This window comes from Hippopotamus amphibius, chromosome 3, assembly GCF_030028045.1.
Source record: "Hippopotamus amphibius kiboko isolate mHipAmp2 chromosome 3, mHipAmp2.hap2, whole genome shotgun sequence".
NCBI classification, from domain to species: Eukaryota; Metazoa; Chordata; class Mammalia; order Artiodactyla; family Hippopotamidae; genus Hippopotamus; species Hippopotamus amphibius.
In genome coordinates, this window is record NC_080188.1 from 78,744,954 (window position 1) to 78,764,602 (window position 19,649).

At 40.4% G+C, this 19,649-nt stretch overlaps 1 protein-coding gene across 2 annotated transcripts in view; it reads left to right on the top strand.

Moving 5' to 3' along the window:
• The window catches only part of ARHGAP10 (Rho GTPase activating protein 10), a 322,934-nt gene that overhangs the window by 180,922 nt on the left and 122,363 nt on the right, over window positions 1-19,649 (top strand). For both annotated transcript variants that reach the window (XM_057726057.1, XM_057726056.1), the window contains one exon: window positions 15,611-15,685. In XM_057726057.1, coding sequence (XP_057582040.1) covers window positions 15,611-15,685 — 75 coding nt within the window. The remainder of the gene's footprint in view (window positions 1-15,610; window positions 15,686-19,649) is intronic.

Sequence of the window (19,649 nt, forward strand, 5' to 3'; positions counted from 1 at the left end):
TTAGCTGCCCATTTATTCCAGGTTACTTTACTAGTTATCCACTCCTGGATGTGCACATGGTGGATGGACTTTACTCAGCACTTTTTGGCTGTTTCTTAAATGAAGGTTGGCCGGGGGGTAGGGGTGGGGGGGGGATTGGTAGAGTTATGTTTCCCATTCTTAAATATTACCTTCAATTTTAAGACCGTGAAGGCTCTGAGATCTTACATTACTTTCATGTGAACAATTTAGCCTGTGTAGTTTCATGGGTGATGATAGAAGACACAAGACTCCTGGATCAGAGGTGAAGGACAGCTCCTTACTCCCAGTAGCCAGCATTTCACATTTTGTGTTGGTGTCCTGAGCCCCAGTTCTCAAGGGCACTGCAAAGAGGCTCAGATATACCTGCACACAGTGGGTTGTATCTTAGGAGAATAACTCTGAACTTAGGAAACTTGACTCTTTCGAAATGACTGGCAAGCATGCCTGCCGTTTGCTCAAGATGGACACTCACTCTATTTTCCAAGGCTGCAAACAAACCTGTTCTTTGCTTCAGAGGGAGATAACTGGCACAGATGGTGTTCACCCACCCTGGGGTGTTGCTGGCGGAGGTGAGTGGGTGGAGATGACGTGAGAAGATGCTCTGTGAGCAGTTGAGGCCAGAGTGTGGCAGATCCCAGGTGTTGGGTTGCATATTTGCCTCAGTTCTGTAGGCACTGGTGAGACAATGACAGATTTGAGCAGGAGTGTGTTCGGATCTTTGACAAGAAGTAGAGTTGAGGGGAGGGGGATACAGATGGAAAGGTGGCTGCTTGGGTTTAATCCAGATAAGAGATGATGGAGGTTTAAACTAAGGTATTGGCAATGGAAAGAAAGGATGGACAGGAAGGAAGACTTGGCAGAAAAGTAGAAGCCGGTGACCTGTTGAATGTGGGAGGTAAACAAAAGGGAAAAGTAAAAAAAACCTGAATCTTAAGTCCAGCCCTGGTAGACCTCTTTAGCCAAGACAGAGAATGCGAGAGGAGCAGTAGGTTTGGGGGGAAAATAGATTGGTTTTGGACGTCCCAAATTCAAGGTGCCTGTGACATTTCTGTCCGAAATGCAGTGAAGGCAACCAGAGAGGTGATGGGCATCGTTTTCAGCGAGGTAAAGTTTGAAGAGTCGGAAAGTCCTGCAGGTGGACGGTAAGGTTAAGAAGATAGTGGGGCAAAGGGCAGAATCTTTGGGGATCTTTGCGTTCAGAGGATGAGAGGAAGAGGAAGAGTGCAGACACGCGGCAGTCGGAGGGGTAGGAGGAGAATCAAGAGAGTGAAGGAATCGACAAGGGGAGATTTGAAGGAGGAGGAAGCTCAACCGTGTCAAATGCTCTGGAGAGCTCAGGTACTAGGAGGACCAAGAAACGATGGAAGTGAAGCAGTTGTGAAACGAGAGAATAACGAGGTTGTAATTCTTATGTGTCACTCTCGCAGGAACCCTGTAAGACAGTGGTATTTCTCCATTTTACACAATCAGCTGAAGTGAAGCGTTGTCATCTGACTTGTGTAAGTCTCAGAGCTAGGAAACAGCAGATTACAACTCAAATCCAAGACTGACTTTTTTTTTTAAGTTGGTGCTCTTAATGGCCATAAACATGAGGAGATGGAGATTCTCTAGGCTGATCTTCTGAAGGCATTGCAGATGAACGAAAAAACAGAAGAAAAAAATTTTTTGAAGTATTTTAATTTTATTGACGTGTAGTTGATTTACAGTGTTGTGTTAGTTTCAGGTGTACAGCAAAGGGAATCTGCTATACATATATATTCAATCTTTTTTAGATGCTTTTCTCATGTAGGTCATCACAGAATACTGAGTAGAGTTCCCTGTGCTATGCAGTAGGTCCTTGGTGGTTATCTGTCTTACATAGAGTAGTGTGTGTTTTCATCCCGAGCTCCTGATTCATCCCTCCTCCCCCCCGTTCCCCTTTGGTAACCGTAAGTTTTTCTTCTATGTCTGTAAGTCTGTTTCTGTTTTGTAAATAAGTTCATTTGTATCTTTAAAAAAAATTAGATTCCATGTATGAGTGATACCATATGATATTTGTCTTACTTCACTTAGTATGATAATCTCTAGTTCCGTCCATGGTGCTGCAGGTGGCATTATTTTATTCTTTTCTTTATGGCTGAGTAATATTCCATTGTGTATATGTACATCTTTAAAAAAAACTTTTTCTTTCTTTCCTTCCTTCCTTCCTTTCTTCCTTCCTTCCTTCTTTCCTTCCTTCCTTCCTTCTTTCTTTCTTTCTTTCTTTCTTTCTTTCTTTCTTTCTTTCTTTCTTTCTTTCTTTCTTTCTTTCTTTCTTTCTTTCTCTCTGTCTCTCTCTCTGTCTCTCTCTCTGTCTCTCTCTCTCTGTCTCTGTCTCTCTCTCTCTGTCTCTCTCTCTCTCTCCTTCCTTCCTTCCTTCTTTCCTTCTTTCTTTCCTGCATTGGGTCTTCGTTACTGCACACAGGCTTTCTCTAGTTGCAGTGAGTGGGGCTACTCTTCATTGTGGTATGCGGGCTCCTCATTGTTGTGGCTTCTCTTGTTGTGGAGCGCAGGCTCTAGGCACAAGGGCTTCTGTAGTTGTGGCACACGGGCTTAGTTGCTCCGGGGCATGTGGGATCTTCCTGGACCAGGGATCGAACCTGTGTCCCCTGCATTGGCAGGCGGATTCTTAACCACTGCACCACCTAGGAAGTCTTGTACATCTTCTGTATCCATTCCTCTGTCGATGGATATTTAGGCTGCTTCCATGTCTTGGCTATTGTAAATAGTGCTACAATGAGCACTGTGGTGCATGTATCTTTTTGAATTATGGTTTTCTCCAGATACATGCCCAGGAGTGGGATTGTTGGATCATATGGCAACTCTATTTTCAGTTTTTTAAGGAACCTCCATACTGTTCTCAGTAGTGGCTGTACCAATTTACGTTCTCACCAACAGTGTAGGAGGATTTCCTTCTGTCCACACCCTCTCCAGCATTTATTATTGGTAGACTTTTTGATGATGGCCATTCTGACTGGTATGAGGTGATACCTCATTGTAGTTTTGATTTGCATTCTCTAATAATTTGTGATGTTGAGCATCTTTTGGGAAGACAAATTTTTAAAGAACAGAGGAGGTTTGAAACTGTAGACAATGGAAAAGGGAAGTGGGGAGGGAGGATTTGAGTATCACTCTCTGAAGTGCACATCTTGATTTGGGATGAAGCCATTCTGAAGTTACACCTGCCCTTTTTCCAGCCCAGCTGAGGGTATGCCATCAGTCCAAGGAAGATGTGTCCCCTTTTCCGAGAATCACTGCAGCACCTCAGAAAGTCTCCTAGTGGCAGACATAACATCAGTGTGGAATCTGCATCTGACAATGTTTAAAATCCTAATAACAGCAGCTTACGTTTTCCAAGTGTTTCGTGTATGCTAGTTCACCCAGTTCCTACAAAACTCAGTAGGTGGTTGAGCAGATATATCTTCTTTATTAGGCTCAGGTGACACGTTGAACGTGGCAGAGCTGGGATTCGAATGCTTGTCTCTGACTGTTAGAATTACTCTGTGACGGTAGAAGAAAAATGAGAGCAAGAGTTGGGTGACTGAGCAACTTCGTGGTGATAGGGATGCCGAATTCTGCCAGAAGGTCCAGAGGCTGTGAGATGCTTCTTTCCCTGAGGTTCACACTGTGAGGAAAGACAGAAGGGTACTTTACATGAGTCAGAGCTAGATCTGTCAGATCCAGGGACAGCTAGGCATCTGACCTCTGGGGAGAGTTTGGGACCCTGAGTGTTTCTAATGAAATAGGATACCCCCTGTTATTTTGCAGCTTCCTCCTCCCATTCTCTAGGTATCCTGCCCACTGGCTTGGCTGGTTGTACCAGGAAAGCAGCAGATCGAGGGGTTTTCTGAGCTGAAGCAAAAATGCTTTCCCCTGTCCTGGCTAGAAACTGGAGATGAGGCCAGCCACACGGCGTATTGGGAGTATACTGTAGTCCATTTGGACCCTACTACAAAGGTAGCCCTTAATAAACCAAACACTTTATTTGAGACTTGGATTTCAGAGGATGAGACTCAGAGTCAGGCCTAGATGATTCTGAGGAGTCCAGAAAGTGTCAGTACTTCCAAAGAAATTGGCTTGGACCTGGAATTGGATGTTTGCTTGGACTTTTTTTGGGCATTTCTCACTCCTGCTGGAATGGATGTGCACGTGACGAGCAGCCGCAGGAGTGCCAGCTGGCGGGTTTCTGAGCTCAGCCTTGGGTTGGTCTGGGTGTGAAAAGAACACGTGAATGAAATCATGAGACCCCTCCTCTAGGTGCCTGCTGGTAGGGAGGCTCTTGATCCTAGCCCAGAAATGGATTTATGTGAGAAGAGTGGGGGAAAGCTAACATGAAAGTGAAAGCAAGACTTCATAGGAAAGGAAAATGCAGATCAGTTCCTGGCAGATAGTAGCTGTCGGTAATGCTTTTCTATCTGCCGCGCAAATAATTATCACCCAGGGGGAGAAATTCCAAATGTTATTGGTGAACAGGAATTTTATATTTTCCATGAGTCATTCGTATTAAATAAACTTTGACTCTCTTCCCAACATATGCTTTATTTTATGACAGTGGGCTGTAGACTACATGCCTTGGTTAGGGTGACTTTTACATGTATTGTGCCAAACTGTTTTGATATTAATTTTGAATTTTATGCTATAGTTAAAAAGCTTTTCATGCATACTTGTTATGTAAAGTTCATGCAAATGCTTTATAAACATTATCTCCTTTAATTTTCACAACCCCATTCCATCATTAACCTCATTTTTCAGATAAAGAAGTTGAGACACATTGAGTAACGTGCCAGGTTATACAAGTGGGAGAGGGGAGAGCTGGAAGCTTCCAGAATCTCTATAACCTTAATTTATAATAATTTGTATCTTATAACCTAACCAAGATCTAGAAAGGTTAAAATGTTAGTATCATTTTGAGCTTCTCATCTTTGTAAAGCTACAGTTAATCTTCTGACTGTTCCAGTGCTTAGAAATGGTCTCTTACCCTGCTTTTTGCAGTATTTAATACATTGTAAGTGTTAAAAAATAATCCATTCTTCTTCTAAAGCTTTAGACTTCTGCAGTTTTATACATGGAACATCTTAAATTTATGATGTTGAGTGGTGTGTCCCTTTGATGGAAAAGTGAGTCGTTCTTGGTTATAAGTGCTTATATTTAAAACTAATTTAGGGGCTTCCCTGGTGGTGCAGTGGTTAAGAATCTGCCTGCCAAGGCAGAGGACTCGGGTTTGAGCCCTGGTCCGGGAAGATCCCACATGCCTCGGAGCAACTGAGCCCGTGAACCACAACTACTGAGCCTGTGTTCTAGAGCCTGCAAGCCACAACCATTGAGCCCGTGTGCCACAACTACTGAAGCCCGTGTGCCTAAAGCATGTGCTTTGCAACAAGAGAAGCCACTGCAATGAGAAGCCCGCACACCCCAATGAAGAGTAGCTCCCGCTTACCACAACTAGAGAAAGCCCGTGTGCAGCAACAAAGACCCAATGCATCCAATAAATAAATAAATATTTTTTTAAAAATTGTAAAACTAATTTAATATAAACATGTGTTTCTGACAGACCCTTAAGATATTATGGATTTTCCTATTTCTTGGAAGGGTATGTTTGTGTATGAACCTGTTTATTTTTATGTAACTCAGTGTAGTGGGTGACCTGGAAATTGTTTACTTACACAGACATTTAAACATAGTATTTATTGAGGATTAGTTATAAATGTATGTAAGGAACACAGAACCAAGGTTTGTCATTCACCTATGACCTGAAACAATATTCATGAGCCTCTTCATTGCTTTTCTTTGAATGAATTTTATAGCATCTCATTCTTTTAAAAAAAAATTGAATAGTTGATTTGCAATGTTGTGTTAGTTTCAGGTATACAGCAAAGTGACTCAGTTTATGTATGTTTGTATGTGTGTGTGTATATATATATATATATATATATGTATATATGTATATATACCTTTTTAGATTCTTTTCCATTATAGATTATTACAAGATTTTGAACATAGTTCCCTGTGCTATACAGTAGGTCCTTGTTGATTTTCTATTTTTTTTTTAAAAGATTTACTTCTTTATTATTTAACTTTCTCTAGTTGCAGTGAGTGGGGGCTACTCTGTTGTGGTATGTGGGCTTCTCACTGTGGTGGCTTCTCTTCTTGTGGAACACAGGCTCTAGGTGCATGGGCTCAGTAGTTGTGGCTTGCGGGCTTACTTGCTCTGCAACATGTGGGATCTTCCTGGACCAGGGCTCGAACCTGTGTACCCTGCCTTGGCAGGTGGATTCTCAACCACTGTGCCACCAGGGAAATCCCTGATTTTCTATTTTATATATTGTAGTGTGTATAAGTTAATCTCAAACTCCTAATTTATTCCCACCCCCTTACTTTCCCCTTTGGTAACCTTAAGTTTATTTTCTCTGTCTGTGAGCCTATTTCTGTTTTGTAAATAAGTTCATTTGTATCATTTTTAAAGATTCCACATATAAGAAATATCATATGGTATTTGTCTTTCTCTGTCTGACTTCACTTAGTGTGATAATCTCTGGGTCCATCCATGTTGCTGCAAATGACATTATTTCATTCTTTTTTATGTCCGAGTAATATTCCATTGTGTGTGTATGTGTGTGTATATCACATCTTCTTTATCTGTTCTTCTGTTGATGGACATTTAGGTTGCTTCCATGTCTTGGCTGTTGTAAATAGTTCTGCTATGAACATTGGGGTGCATGTATCATTTCAAATTAGAATTTTTCTCTGATATATGCCCAGCAGTGGGATTGCTGGATCATATGGCAACTCTATTTTTAGATTTTGGAGGGACTTCTATACTGTTCTCCATAGTGGCTGCACCAATTTACATTCCCACCAACAGTGTTGGAGGGTTCCTTTTTCTCTACACCCTCTTCATTCTTTCTTTTTTTTTTTTATAAATTTATTTATTTATTTATTTTATTGGCTGTGTTGGGTCTTTTTTTTGCTGTGTGCAGGCTTTTCTTTAGTTGCAGTGAGTGGGGGCTACTCTTCGTTGTGGTGCTTGGGCTCCTCATTGCCATGGCTTCTCTTGTTGCAGAGCACGGGCTCTAGGCATGTGGGCTTCAGTAGTTGCAGCACATGGGCTCAATAGTGGTGGCACACGGGCTCATTTGCTCCGCGGCACCTGGGGTCTTCCTGGAGCAGGGATGGAACCCGTGTCCCCTGCCTTGGCAGGTGGATTCTTAACCACTGCGCCACCTAGGAAGCCCCATTATTTCTTATTTGTAGACTTTTTGATGATGGCCATTCTGACTGGTATGAGGTGAGGCCTCATTGTAGTTTTGATTTGCATTTCTCTAATAATTAGCGATATAGCGTGTTCTTCCTAAGCCTTGTTGCTAAGTATTTCCTCACAAATTTTCCCTAATCATTTTACCTATGGTACTCTTTCCCTTTTATTTTTAAGAATCTTTCAAGGTATGTAAAATATAATTATCAAACATACTTTAAATGATTAATACACATACGTGCATGAATATTTGTTTGTTTATTACGTAGCCAACAGGGGAATTTGTCTTTGCAGTGCTGGTGGGATATGTGAATCTATATTTGTACTTATGTATATCCATGCTTGTATATGCACATGTGCCTCATCAATAATGACACATGGCAGACTTTTGATGTGAATGTGAACATGACCATTAATGACCTTTCACCCCTGTTGTCAACATGCACAAATGCAAATAAATGTTTTACTTCCTCTGCAAATATTGACCAAATATCTCAGTTCACACCAGGCACTCTGTTGATTCCTAGATGAGAACTGAATGAATGTTAGTTTATAGACCCATAGAATCTGATCATTTATTTCTGTAGAATCATGCACCTGGAAAGTTCTTTTCAATAATCTTGTGCCTCTTACCATCAAAAGTGTCGATGTTCCAGTTTGAGCCTTACTCCTTTTTACTGTTATACCTACTTTTTTTCTTTAAAATCTTTTTTAAACATTTTATATTGGAGTATAGTTGATTTACAATGTTGTATTATTTTTTCTAGCTATAAATAATCTTTTCTGTCTCTTCATTTGCTTTCCATGTCTCTTTACCAGCCAATCATCAACTTATCAATCACTGATTCAGTTTATTTATTAGTTTGTTCAGTTTCTTTGTTAAATGTATACCATGTGCTCTCAGGCATAGAATCTGCTTCTGAAGCCAAAAATGTTCTAAAGAAAAGACTTTCTAGCTGGGTTGTTCCCAGATTGCTCTCTTTTTTCATTTTAATTCTCTTTTTAATTTTACCCTGTGTCTTCACTTTATTCTACCTCAGTGCCTAAAATATAGTAAGTCTTTAATACTTTTTATGAAATTAACAGGAAATTAAATGTGATGTAATTTCTAGCCCGCTATCTTCTCATTTCTTCCCAGCTTCTCCTTCCTTTCATTTTATATTCTTCTTCTCCCTGTTTGCCTTTCCTGTGTGCGAGTTTTAATTACATGCCTTCTCTCTTCTGCTTCCTCAACTCCAAATGCCACTGTTTTCTTCTTCCTCACCACATTGACTTGTCAGTTCAGCCTTTACCTCCACCGCTGTTGTTTAATGGAATTTATCAACCCTCTAAAACTTTTTTATTCCTTTTACTTGTAATTTTTTTTTATTGTCACAAGAGCATCTTCTTTTCTCTTTTGATTCTCCAGCCCACCTACAAGGATCTCTGGTTGCCCACTGAGGTTCCTGAGTTCCAGGCAGGTGTTTTCTGGAGCTGAATGCACCCTCTGGCTCCAGTAGCATCATTTGTGTTTGAAGAAGGAAACAGTGAGACAGAGATGATGATGAAACCTGACTCATTCCTACTTCTCGCCCCTCTCCTCTTGGAAGATGTGGGCAGTGCTCCGTGACAGTGCTGTGTGAGATTGGAGGAGGCAGGTGGTGGAAAGGAAGACATGTTTGATTTCACCTTGGCCAGTTTGCCCAGGGACAGCTGTCATCAGCTGCTCATCCGTGGCCTGGAGAGCACTTACCTTGTCTTTACTACCGATCAGAACCAATCTTATTTGTTAAAAGGAAAAAAAAACCTTTGGCCTATAAACACTTTGACTCGATTATAGATTTTTGTTAAAAGTTAGAAAGCATTGTAATAATGATACCTATCAGTGAGCTTTGATATGCTGGAAAAGTTTTAATACCTTGGATTTTTAAAAAAAATTTTTATTGGAGTATACTTGATTTACAATGTTGTGTTAGTTTCAGGTGTATAGCAAAGTGAATCAGTTATACATATACATATATCCACTTTTTTTTTAGATTCTTCTCCCATATAGGCCATTTCACAGTATTGATTTTCCTGTGCTATACAGTAGGTCCTTTTTAGTTACCTATTTTCTGTATAGTGGTATGTATGTGTCAGTCCCAATCTTCCAGTTTATACCTCCCAGCTTACCCACTAGTAACCGTAAGTTTGTTTGCTATATCTGTAACTCTATTACTGTTTTGTAGATAAGTTTATTTGTACCCATTTTTTACATTCCACATATAAGTGATGTCGTATGATATTTATCTTCTCTGTCTGACTTACTTCACTCAGTATGACAATCTCTAGGTCCATCCATGTTGCTGCAAATGGCTTTTTTTTTTATGACTGAGTAATATTCCATTGTGTATATGTACCACATCTTCTCTATCCATTCCTGTGTTGATGGACATTTAGGTTGCTTCCATGTCCTGGATATTGTGAATAGTGCTGTAGTGAACATTGGGGTGCATGTATCTTTTTGAATTATCATTTTCTCTGGACATATGCCCAGGAGTTGGATTGCTGGATAATACGGTAGCTCTATTTTTAGTATTTTGAGGGAGCTCCATACTGTTCTCCATGGCGGCTGTACCAGTTTACATTCCCACCAACAGTGTAGGGGGGGTTCCCTTTTCTCCACACCCTCTCCAGAATTTATTGTTTGTAGATTTTTTTGATGATGGCCATTCTGACTGGTGTGAGGTGATACCTCATTGTAGTTTTGATTTGCATTTCTCTAATAATTACTGATGTTGAGCATCTTTTCATGTGCTTTTTTAGTCATCTGTATGTCTTCTTTGGAGAAATGTTTAGATCTTCCGCCCATTTTTTGAGTTGGTTTTTTTTTTTCTTGGATATTGAGCTTCATGATTTTTTTTTTATATTGATCTATTTGTATATTTTGGATATTAATCCCTTGTCAGTTGCTTCATTTGCAAATATTGTCTCCCATTCTGAGGGTTATCTTTTCGTTTTATTTATTAATACCTTGGATATTTAAGTTTTTAGTTCCTAAGTGTAATGTCTGTTTTGGACCAAGTCCAATCTATATCTGTAGTTCTAAATTAATTTCAAATCCAATCAACCTAGCTATACCTGTTCTATACTCAACTATTCTATACAAGGCACCGTAAAAGCTATTAAAAATAAACAAAAAAACCCCCAAACCAAAGTTAACCTAGTATCTTTCCAGGTGGTAATCTCTACATTTTTGGGGAGAGAAGGAAGGTCCACAATTCTTCATCTGAAAATTCTGTGGTGGACATATTTGAGCAAAAGTAATATGGAACATATACTATAGAGCATATAACATCTCCAGATATGTTTGTTGTGGAAACTATTTTTAACATAGTGACATATGAATATTCATACTTAGTGGGGAAAAATACAGACCTAAATAACCTGATGTCAGTTCAGGCATTCAGGTTTTTGATTTTGGGAATTGTGCATAGGAGGATGTGGGCTTGTTTTAAAATATAATCAGGTGTTAAAAGGAATTAATTACAAGTCACATTCAGAAAAAGGGAATATCACAGGGTGTGGAGAAAAAGGAACCCTCCTACACTGTTGGTGAGAATGTAAATTGGTGCAGCCGCTATGGAGAACAGTAGGGAGGTTCCTTAAAAAACTGAACATAGAGCTACCATATGACCCAGCAATCCCACTCCTGGGCATATATCTGGAAAAGATGAAAACTCTGATTCAAAAAGATGCCTGCACCCCAATATTCATAGCAGCACTATTTGCAATAGCCAAGACATGGAAGCAACCTAGATGTCCATCGACAGAGGGATGGATGAAGATGTGGAGTGTGGGATATTATTCAGACATAAAAAAGAATGAAATAATGCCATTTGCACCATGGATGGACCTAGAGATTATCATGATAAATGAAGCAAATCAGACAAAGACAAATATCATATGATGTCACTTATATGTGGAATTTAAAATATGGTACAAATGAACTTTTTTACAAAACAGAAACAGACTCATAGACATAGAAACAAACTTACGGTTACCAAAGGGGATAGTGGTGGTGGTGCTGGAGTCTGGGATTAATAGATACACACTACTGTATATAAGTTAACAACAAGGACGTACTGTGTAGCACAGGGAACTATAGTCCATATCTTATAATAACCTATAATGGAAAAGAATCTGAAAAAGAACACACACACACACACACACACACACACACACACACACACACACACACACACACAGGTATGTATAACTCACTTTGCCTTACGGTTGAAAGTAACATAACCTTGTAAATTAACTGTACTCCATTAGAAAAAATGGTGAGAAAAGAATATATAAGTTCAAAACAGATAAAATTTTTAATGAAAGGGAATATCACTGTGGAGTGGTGACAGAAAAGGTTTGGGATTTTTTTGTGGTTTGAAGGTCTGGGTGGGACTTTATCTTACTGTTGACTCTTGGGCAACTAGAATCACCCCTGCCATACATTTGATGAATTAATATTTGGCAGATGAATAAGTAGTGAGGATAAGGGCAAGAACTTCCCCGTCAGAGGAGACTTGTGCCTGAGGAGGGGATGAATTTGGTCATTTGTGGGTGATAGGGGTCTGCTCTGATGTAAGAGGAATACTCTGCAGTAAATGTGGGTTGGCGAGGTGGGGCCCATTATGGAGAGTTATGTGTCTATGCTTTACATACCTGTTCAGCTGAGGAATTTGGATTTGATCTGATGACTTACTCTTAAATGGGGATGGGAGAGACCTAAGATAATCAAAGTGGCTTGAAAAACAAAAAGTAGGAAAAATGATGGTGTTCAGAACGGGTTATGGTTGTGTGTATGGTTGTGTCCCTGTGGGAATGCTTAACGTGCAGACATCAAGTTCAAGGTCGTGCTGAAGAAGCAGAGATTAGTCTGAAGTGTAAAGAAAATGCAGACATCAATCAGTTGATTTTGGAAAGTGACAGGAAGTCAAGAAGAAAATTCTAATACTTCGTGATGAGAAATAGTGATCCCTTTGGCTGAAAGAGGGAAATTTGGAAGAGAAGTTGGAGAATTGGTATCTTGAGCGGTTTATATCCTTCAAATGTATTTTTATGATGTCTTTTGTATGTCCTGTGTATGTTCATAGATGTAAGATTTGTCCCAATTCTTTAGTCCAGAGTTTTTAAGGACAATGTAACAAGAAACAGTAAATCCTACATGACTTGAGTGTGTGTGTTCTACATGCTGTTTCCAAGCTGCTTTTGTAGGAGGTTTATTTAAACTTCATTTAAAACAAGGAAAAACTGTGTTGAGTAGTATTAATTCCCCCTTGCACCTTTCATTAGACATTAGCAATTAACTCTCCCTCTCTCAGGTTGAGAAATTTGAACTTGATCAATTATCTGATAGTAATTACCAGCACAGAGTGATGATTATTGCTGAAGTAACATTCTTACTTCTTTTCTCTACGTATGTCAGGCACTTCTCATAGGGGCATGTTTGTTTGCAGAATGTGACTTGCTTTTTTGGCTTCTGGCTTTGAGGCCTAACTATTTTAGGACTTTTTTTTTTTTTTTTTATTTAAGATTCTTTTTTTTCCGCCCTCAGATCTCTATTGGTATTTTATTCTTCTTAAATAGAGTAGTAGTGAAAAGAATCCTCTGGCATGGCCTTCTAGCCTCTAGGAAAAGGAAGCAGTGAGCTGTGGAGGAACTCTTTTCTCCTCCAGCAGGCTCAAACTCTGATTTTTGTGTTTCTTGACAGTTTCTTTTTTTCCAGTTGCTGGCAGGGCTGACCTGCATTTTTCTCCTCTCTTGGAGTCAGTGTTTCCCATCATGAAGGTGCCTCTCTGCTTTGAATCTTGAGACTTCTGAATAGGCTTATATAGGCTGAAGAGCCAGCCTCTGCTCTTCTGGTTCTTCGCGGTCTCTAGAGATAATCGAGGGGGAAGGTATGTCTGTTTGCTGGGGCTGCAGTAATCAAGTACCACAGATTGGGTGGCTTAAGCAACAGAAATTTACTTTCTCAAAGTTCTCGGGTCTAGAGATCCGAGACATGGTGTCAGCAGGGCTGGTTTCTTCTGAGGGCCTCTCTCCTTAGCTTGTAGACGGCCGTCTTCTCCCTGTGTTTTTACGTCGTCTTCTTTCTACTTGTGTCTGTGGCCTGATCTCTGCTTATAAGGATACCAGTCGTATTGGATTAGGGCCTGCCCCCATGGCTTCATTTTAACTTAACCACCTCTTTTAAAGACCTTAGTTCCAAATACAGTCACATTCTAAGATGCTGGGGGTTAGGACGTCAACATACGACTTTCGGGGGACAGAATTGAGCATATAACTGATGAATAGGACATTTCAGAAGCTTGAAACTAAGGAGAAAAAAATAGAAGGCAACAGTGAAAAAGGAGAAGAGAAATCCTTATTTTTGCAAGGCGTGATGAAAGCTTTTGTGTGTGCAGTGCATTAAAATAGGTGGAGTGCATGTGGGTATCATTCGTGTCCTCCCAATAAGACAGGCTGGGACCTGGGACCCTTTGCTGCAGTGCTTGCACCTGGACAAACGTCTCCTTGAGCAATAAAATACAAAGAAACTATAAGAGACTGAAAATAACTGTGTGCATGCCCAGTTGGGGCAAATTATGGACAACAACATACCGGAAGACCAAAAAACCCCCACTGCCACTTCTGAAGAGCCAGGAGCAAACGCAGGCGATTGGGAGCAAAGGCAGGGCACTGTGCATGCCCCCTGCACACAACACCACCGTGGGGGTGGGCAGACCACCTAAGCCACCCCTCCAGCCCGATCCCTAGACCGACCCCTGCCCTCACCCCATGTAAGGAACCAGCTTGCCCCCCGCCTCAGGGCGCGAGCAAGGGAACCTATTGCTTGTTCTCACTCCCCCCTGCTGCAGCAGGGGCCCCAGTAAAGCCTGAATTTCTTGTCTGGCCTCTTGTCAATTTCTAGTGATTAAGGAGGCCAAGAACCCTGGTGGGTATCACCGCCATAGTACAGGGGGCAGGATGCTGTCCTGATCTCAGATGCAGCCTCGAGACTCAGAGAGGGTCCCTATACTGCTCAGGGTCTCAGAACTCAGGAGTGCCTGAGCTGTGGCTTGAATCCAATTCTTTAGACTCAGTCTGGTACTCCTGTCATTGCCCCATGCGGGGAGGTGAAAAGGAAGTAAGCTTCCTTGGGTACGCTGTCCTTTTTGGCATTGTGTTTTGTTTTGGAAACTTAAGGGATGAGAGGCATCATCTCCTCGTCAGCCAGTCCACTTCTTGTCAACTTTAGCATCCGTGGTGCAGAAAATAAACACATTGCAGAGAGCCTCACCTCTTTTAAGAAATAAAGACAAGAAGTCATGTTTCTTATCATTATTTTATTCTGAAAGTTTTCAAGCATCGATAAGGTAGAGTGGTACAGTGAACTGCATTCCTGTCGCTCAGACTCAAAAACTATCAAGATTTCTCTACGATCGCTTTATCCCTTTCTCCCTCTTCAAGCAAATCTAAGATAGGTTACTCTTACTCCTTTCCGTATGCAACTTACAAAATAAAGACATTTTTCTGACATAACTCTAATGCCACTCAGAGTTTCTTCATTGCTTCAGAAATGTCCTTTTCCAGTCAGTTTGTTCACATCAGAATCCAAACAAAATCATGTGTCAAACATACTAAGTAATATTTGCCAGTGCATTTTCTTGCCTTTATTTCTTCTGTTGTACTTAGAGATACTGTGTTTCCAGGTCTCCACGGAGAGAGAATGCAGTGATTTGTCTCATTTTCATGTATAATTTTTGCCCGTGATCCTCGTTTGGATTCTTAGTGCTTCTCACTGGACACTGCATTTAACAGCTCTTAAAAAAAAACCCAAACAAAACAAATTTTGCTTTACTTTTGAGTGAGTGATTTCCATGGTCTTCAAAAATCATCCAAACAACGATTTCTTTCTGTGTACTAATCAGCACTGTGTTATTTTTAAAAGGCTAAAACTTTTCAAGAAAAATCTCAAGAATTTTCTTATGTAAATATAAGAAACATGAAAGGTATAGTGCGTCTCTCCCAATTACATTGGCATATGTGAGTACTACTTAACCAACTTTTTTCATTACCACGGACTCAGATTTTGTCCACATGGAATATTGTTTTATGAAATTATTTTCCAACCGTAACTCATGAATACCAAGCTGCTAAGACAAGTTGGTAAACACTTGCTTTTGTCAAACATTATTTTTATAGGCAACAGGAATGCTGCTAATGTGAGTTAGCTAGGATTCTGAGTGCAATGGTTTGTTGACAGCTTTTCAGATTTGACTGTCTCTTATTTTGCTAACATTTCTTCTCTTCCAATAGGTATAAACGACCAAGGACTGTACAGAGTTGTGGGGGTGAGTTCAAAGGTCCAGAGACTTCTGAGTATGTTGATGGGTATGCCTCTTTTCTAATCATTTTTCATGCATTGTTTGTTTATGTTCATTGACTTTACAACTTAATGTTTCATAGTAACATAACTTGGGAATCCATGTTACTTCTACTGCTTGGAGTAGTTTTCTCCTGAGCCGAGACAGTTGGCTCAGAGAGGTCAAGTAGGGTTTATTAAGGTCCTTCTTACTAAGAAAAGGAGGAAGAAAAGGTAGCTCATGGGTGAATGTCGTCTTCTGCTTGCTTCTCCCAGGGAAGTAGCAGCCAGGCCTCTGTGATTTGTGTGGCTTCCAAATTGCCTGTCCAGAGTCTTGACAGTACATTTGGTTGGACAAGACCACTGGGACTCGCTCATTTTTCTGGAGTTTCCACAACTGTCACTCGAGAGCAAGGGTCTGGTTCTCAGGGACTCATTGGTATTCACAGTGGCTCGTTTGTAGTTTGCACCAGGCTCTTCTCCAGAAACCACGCCTGGCTCCATCTGTGCTGATAACACAGTGTTCTTTGGCACCGCAGACAAGGAGAAGCCAGAAAGTGAATTCATTTCATTACCCCAGACATTATGTGAATGACGAAGCACTTTTACATTACACTCTGCTGTCAGCTCAGTGCCACCTGTAAGAAACCCTGCCCCACCCCCACCCCCAAAAGCAGGCTGCCTCCTGGGCGGTGATGGTAACTCATCAGACTTGAGGGCCCGTGTGTCAGACTGATCTGTCATGATGACCTTGCTAAATATTAATTAATTTGATATCTCGCTTTAATCAATATTACCAATGCCCTCAGGTATTCTGTTAATGCATTTAAACCTGTCTGCATCTTAAAGCCCTGTCGCAAAGTTTACGCTCGAGGAAGCATAAACCGAGATGGGTGAAATCAGCTGGGATGTTACAGATAGTGTTGCTTGTTTGGCTGTATTTGAATTCAGGATTTAATAAACAACAACCCTCCTTTAGCTATTAACCACAGGAAAAATGGCTCGTCATCACTTGGAGAGCCTTATTAGAGTACAGTCACTTTCACGAGCTGTTTTCATTTTCTGCCTCTCTGGTTTAACTTGGGTGTGCAATTTTGGCAGTCGAATTTTCCTTTTTACCATTAGTGGGCTCCAAATTAAATAGACTCCTGTTGCCAGTGGTTCAGTAGCAGCTGGCAGAGTTTAATGGGATGACAGCATCTGCTTTTAGTTAATTTTAAAATTAGAAACACTTCTTTCCAGGATGGTGTTATGGTGATTAGAACTGTAAGACTCTGCTGGTATCAGAAAGGGAGATTTGGCTGAAAGGCACATTTGGCAGTGAATTGGTCATGAGGATCCTAGCGTTATTTTATCTTCTCGTTCATGTTGAAGGGCAGCTCGAACAAGCAGGTGTCCCGGTGGTCACCCTGAGGTGTTAAGCTGCCTCCAAATTTGTTCTTAATCTTATAAAAGCCCACATGATCATCAGCATCCCTGGACTCGGGTGGTACTTTCCTCTGCTCATGGGAAATGTCCCAAGACAGTCCTTAGCTTGCAAGATGTTTAAAATATCTAAACCCTCAAAAATTCATGACCTGGAAAACCGTTTTCACTTTCCGTGAGACTCAGGGTAGAGAAGTCCAGGACATAAGCATGACACAACCTCCTTTAAGCTGCTGGCAAAAGAGAAGTGCTGTGCTTTCAGTAATATCATTTCTGCAAACAGAGGAAATTAAAGAGTTGACACAGGGAAAGATACTGACTTGTTATTTTCTTATTAAGTAATGCACTTAAGGGGGTGTCACTGGATACATTTATTTTACTTTATCTCTAAATAATTCCTAGTATGAATTTAAGATGGTCAGTCACAAACTTTGGGTTTTTATTAGCATTAATACCATTTTCTTTTTACTTTATGTTACCAACTCAAACGTTAGCTCTTAACGAAAGAGATTTAGTCACCATTTTCTAATGAATTTAAGATTTGAGATGTTTCTTTCCTTTCTTCCTGATTCAGCAAGTGTGCAAATTGAATTAATTTATACCTCTTCCAAAAAAAAGAATTTTAGAGCTTCTGAATAGTTTGTACACACTATCCCATAGATGTTCTTTCTCTCCAACTTTTTCCAACCTCTCTACATCGTTTCAAGATTATACATGTTAGAGAAAAAAATTGAGTGAATCTGCTAGAGTTTTAACTTTGCTCTTTTGTACCAGTCTATTTTTATCTCTCCAATAGATAATTAATTCTGACAATTTTGCCCATTTGTGGTACTAGGTAGTTATTTTTAAAAATTATTTATTTATTTACTTAAAAAATTTTTTTTATTTTGGAATAATCTTTAGCCTGCAGAAGAATTGCAAGTATAGTACCCCCATAATCCTTTCCCCAGATTTACCAAGTTTTAACATTTTTAGGCAGTTATTTTTTTCAATTTCTATTCTTCCAGATAATGTTTATTTCAAATTTTTTCAAAGTGCTTTTTGTTTGGAATGCATTTTTCTTTGCAGAAATGAAAAGTAATCTAACTTGTTAAGAATCTGAGAAAAAGTTCCAGGTCGTTTTATATTTTTTGACAGGAACTGCTGTTTACTTTGCCTGGTTCTCTTTAGTTCTTGAGAGTGAATCATTTACCTTGCTATTATTTTTCTGTTATTGACATTTTTACATAAAATTTTTTTGTACTGAAAATATTTTCAGCATTCTTTAAATACTCCTGTATTAGAGGTTTGTGATGATTTCTAAAACAAGGATGCATGCTTAATATCTTGAATGTTTTCTTGTCTCTCTGTGGGATGTTTTTACCCTTCACATTTAAGATTATAGTAGAGAAAAATATTTTTTCTCCATTCTCCTTCTCCTTGTTCCCCTCCTCGATTCCTTTTTCTTTCTTCCCTTCCTCCCCTGCCCCTTTCTTCTCTCCTCTCCACCACACATGAAATACTAAAGGAAGCTGACCATAGAAGTTCCTTGAAATAGACACGTCATTTATACTCCTCCAGGTCAGGTAAAGGAGTGGGCAGCTGCGTTCCTCCCCTGGTGATGAAAGTTGTTTGCCTTCTTGGTCATCTTCCATCCCAGGGGCAGAAGGTCATGGTCTGCTAGGTTTTCCAGCAGCCTCCTAGCTTTACCTTGGACCAAGCTTTTTTTTTTTAGTAAAAACGTTTATTTATTATTTATTTATTTTGGCCGCCCCAGGTCTTCGTTGGGGCATGCGGACTTCTTAGTTGCAGCATGCATGTGGGGTCTAGTTCCTGGACCAGGGATTGTACCTGGGCCCCCTGCATCGGGAGCATGGAGTCTTACCCACTGGACCACCAGGGAAGTCCCTGGACCAAGCTGCTGCTTCTTTTATTTTTTAAATTAAATTTATTTATTTATTTATTGGCTGCATTGGGTCTTTGTTGCTGCACACCACAGGCTTTCTCTAGTTGTGGCGAGCAGGGCTAACTCTTTGCTGTGGTTCATGGGCTTAGTGTGGTGGCTTCTCTTTTTGTGGAGCACGGGCTCTAGGTGTGCAGGTGTCAGTAGTTGTAGCACACAGGCTCAGTAGTTGTGGTGCACAGAGGCTTAGTTGCTCCTCGGCATGTCGCACCTTCCTGGACCAGGGCTCAAACCCTAAGTCCCTGCATTGGCAGGTGGATTCTTAACCACTGCACCACCAGGGAAGTCCCCTGGACCAAGCTTCTTAAGGTTCCACAAGAACATGCCCCAGTGAGCAGTTGTGTTCCTTCCCTTTACAGGTGTTTTTCTCTTCCTTCCTTCCTTCCTGGTTTTTTTTTTTTTTTTTTTTAATATTAGAAACTTGAATCAGTTGGGGAGGGCAGGGAGAAATAGCAGATGAGGTGTCTTTGGGTGAGTCACGGTTTTTCAGTAAATGGGGTGAGAATGTAACATAATTTATTGCTATTGGTAGGTTGGAACTCAGCTGAGTTAGAATCGTCCTGTGTTCTTCCTTTTTCCCCACTTTGGAATGAAAGCATCAGAACAGGGGAGGGGAAGTGCTGGGG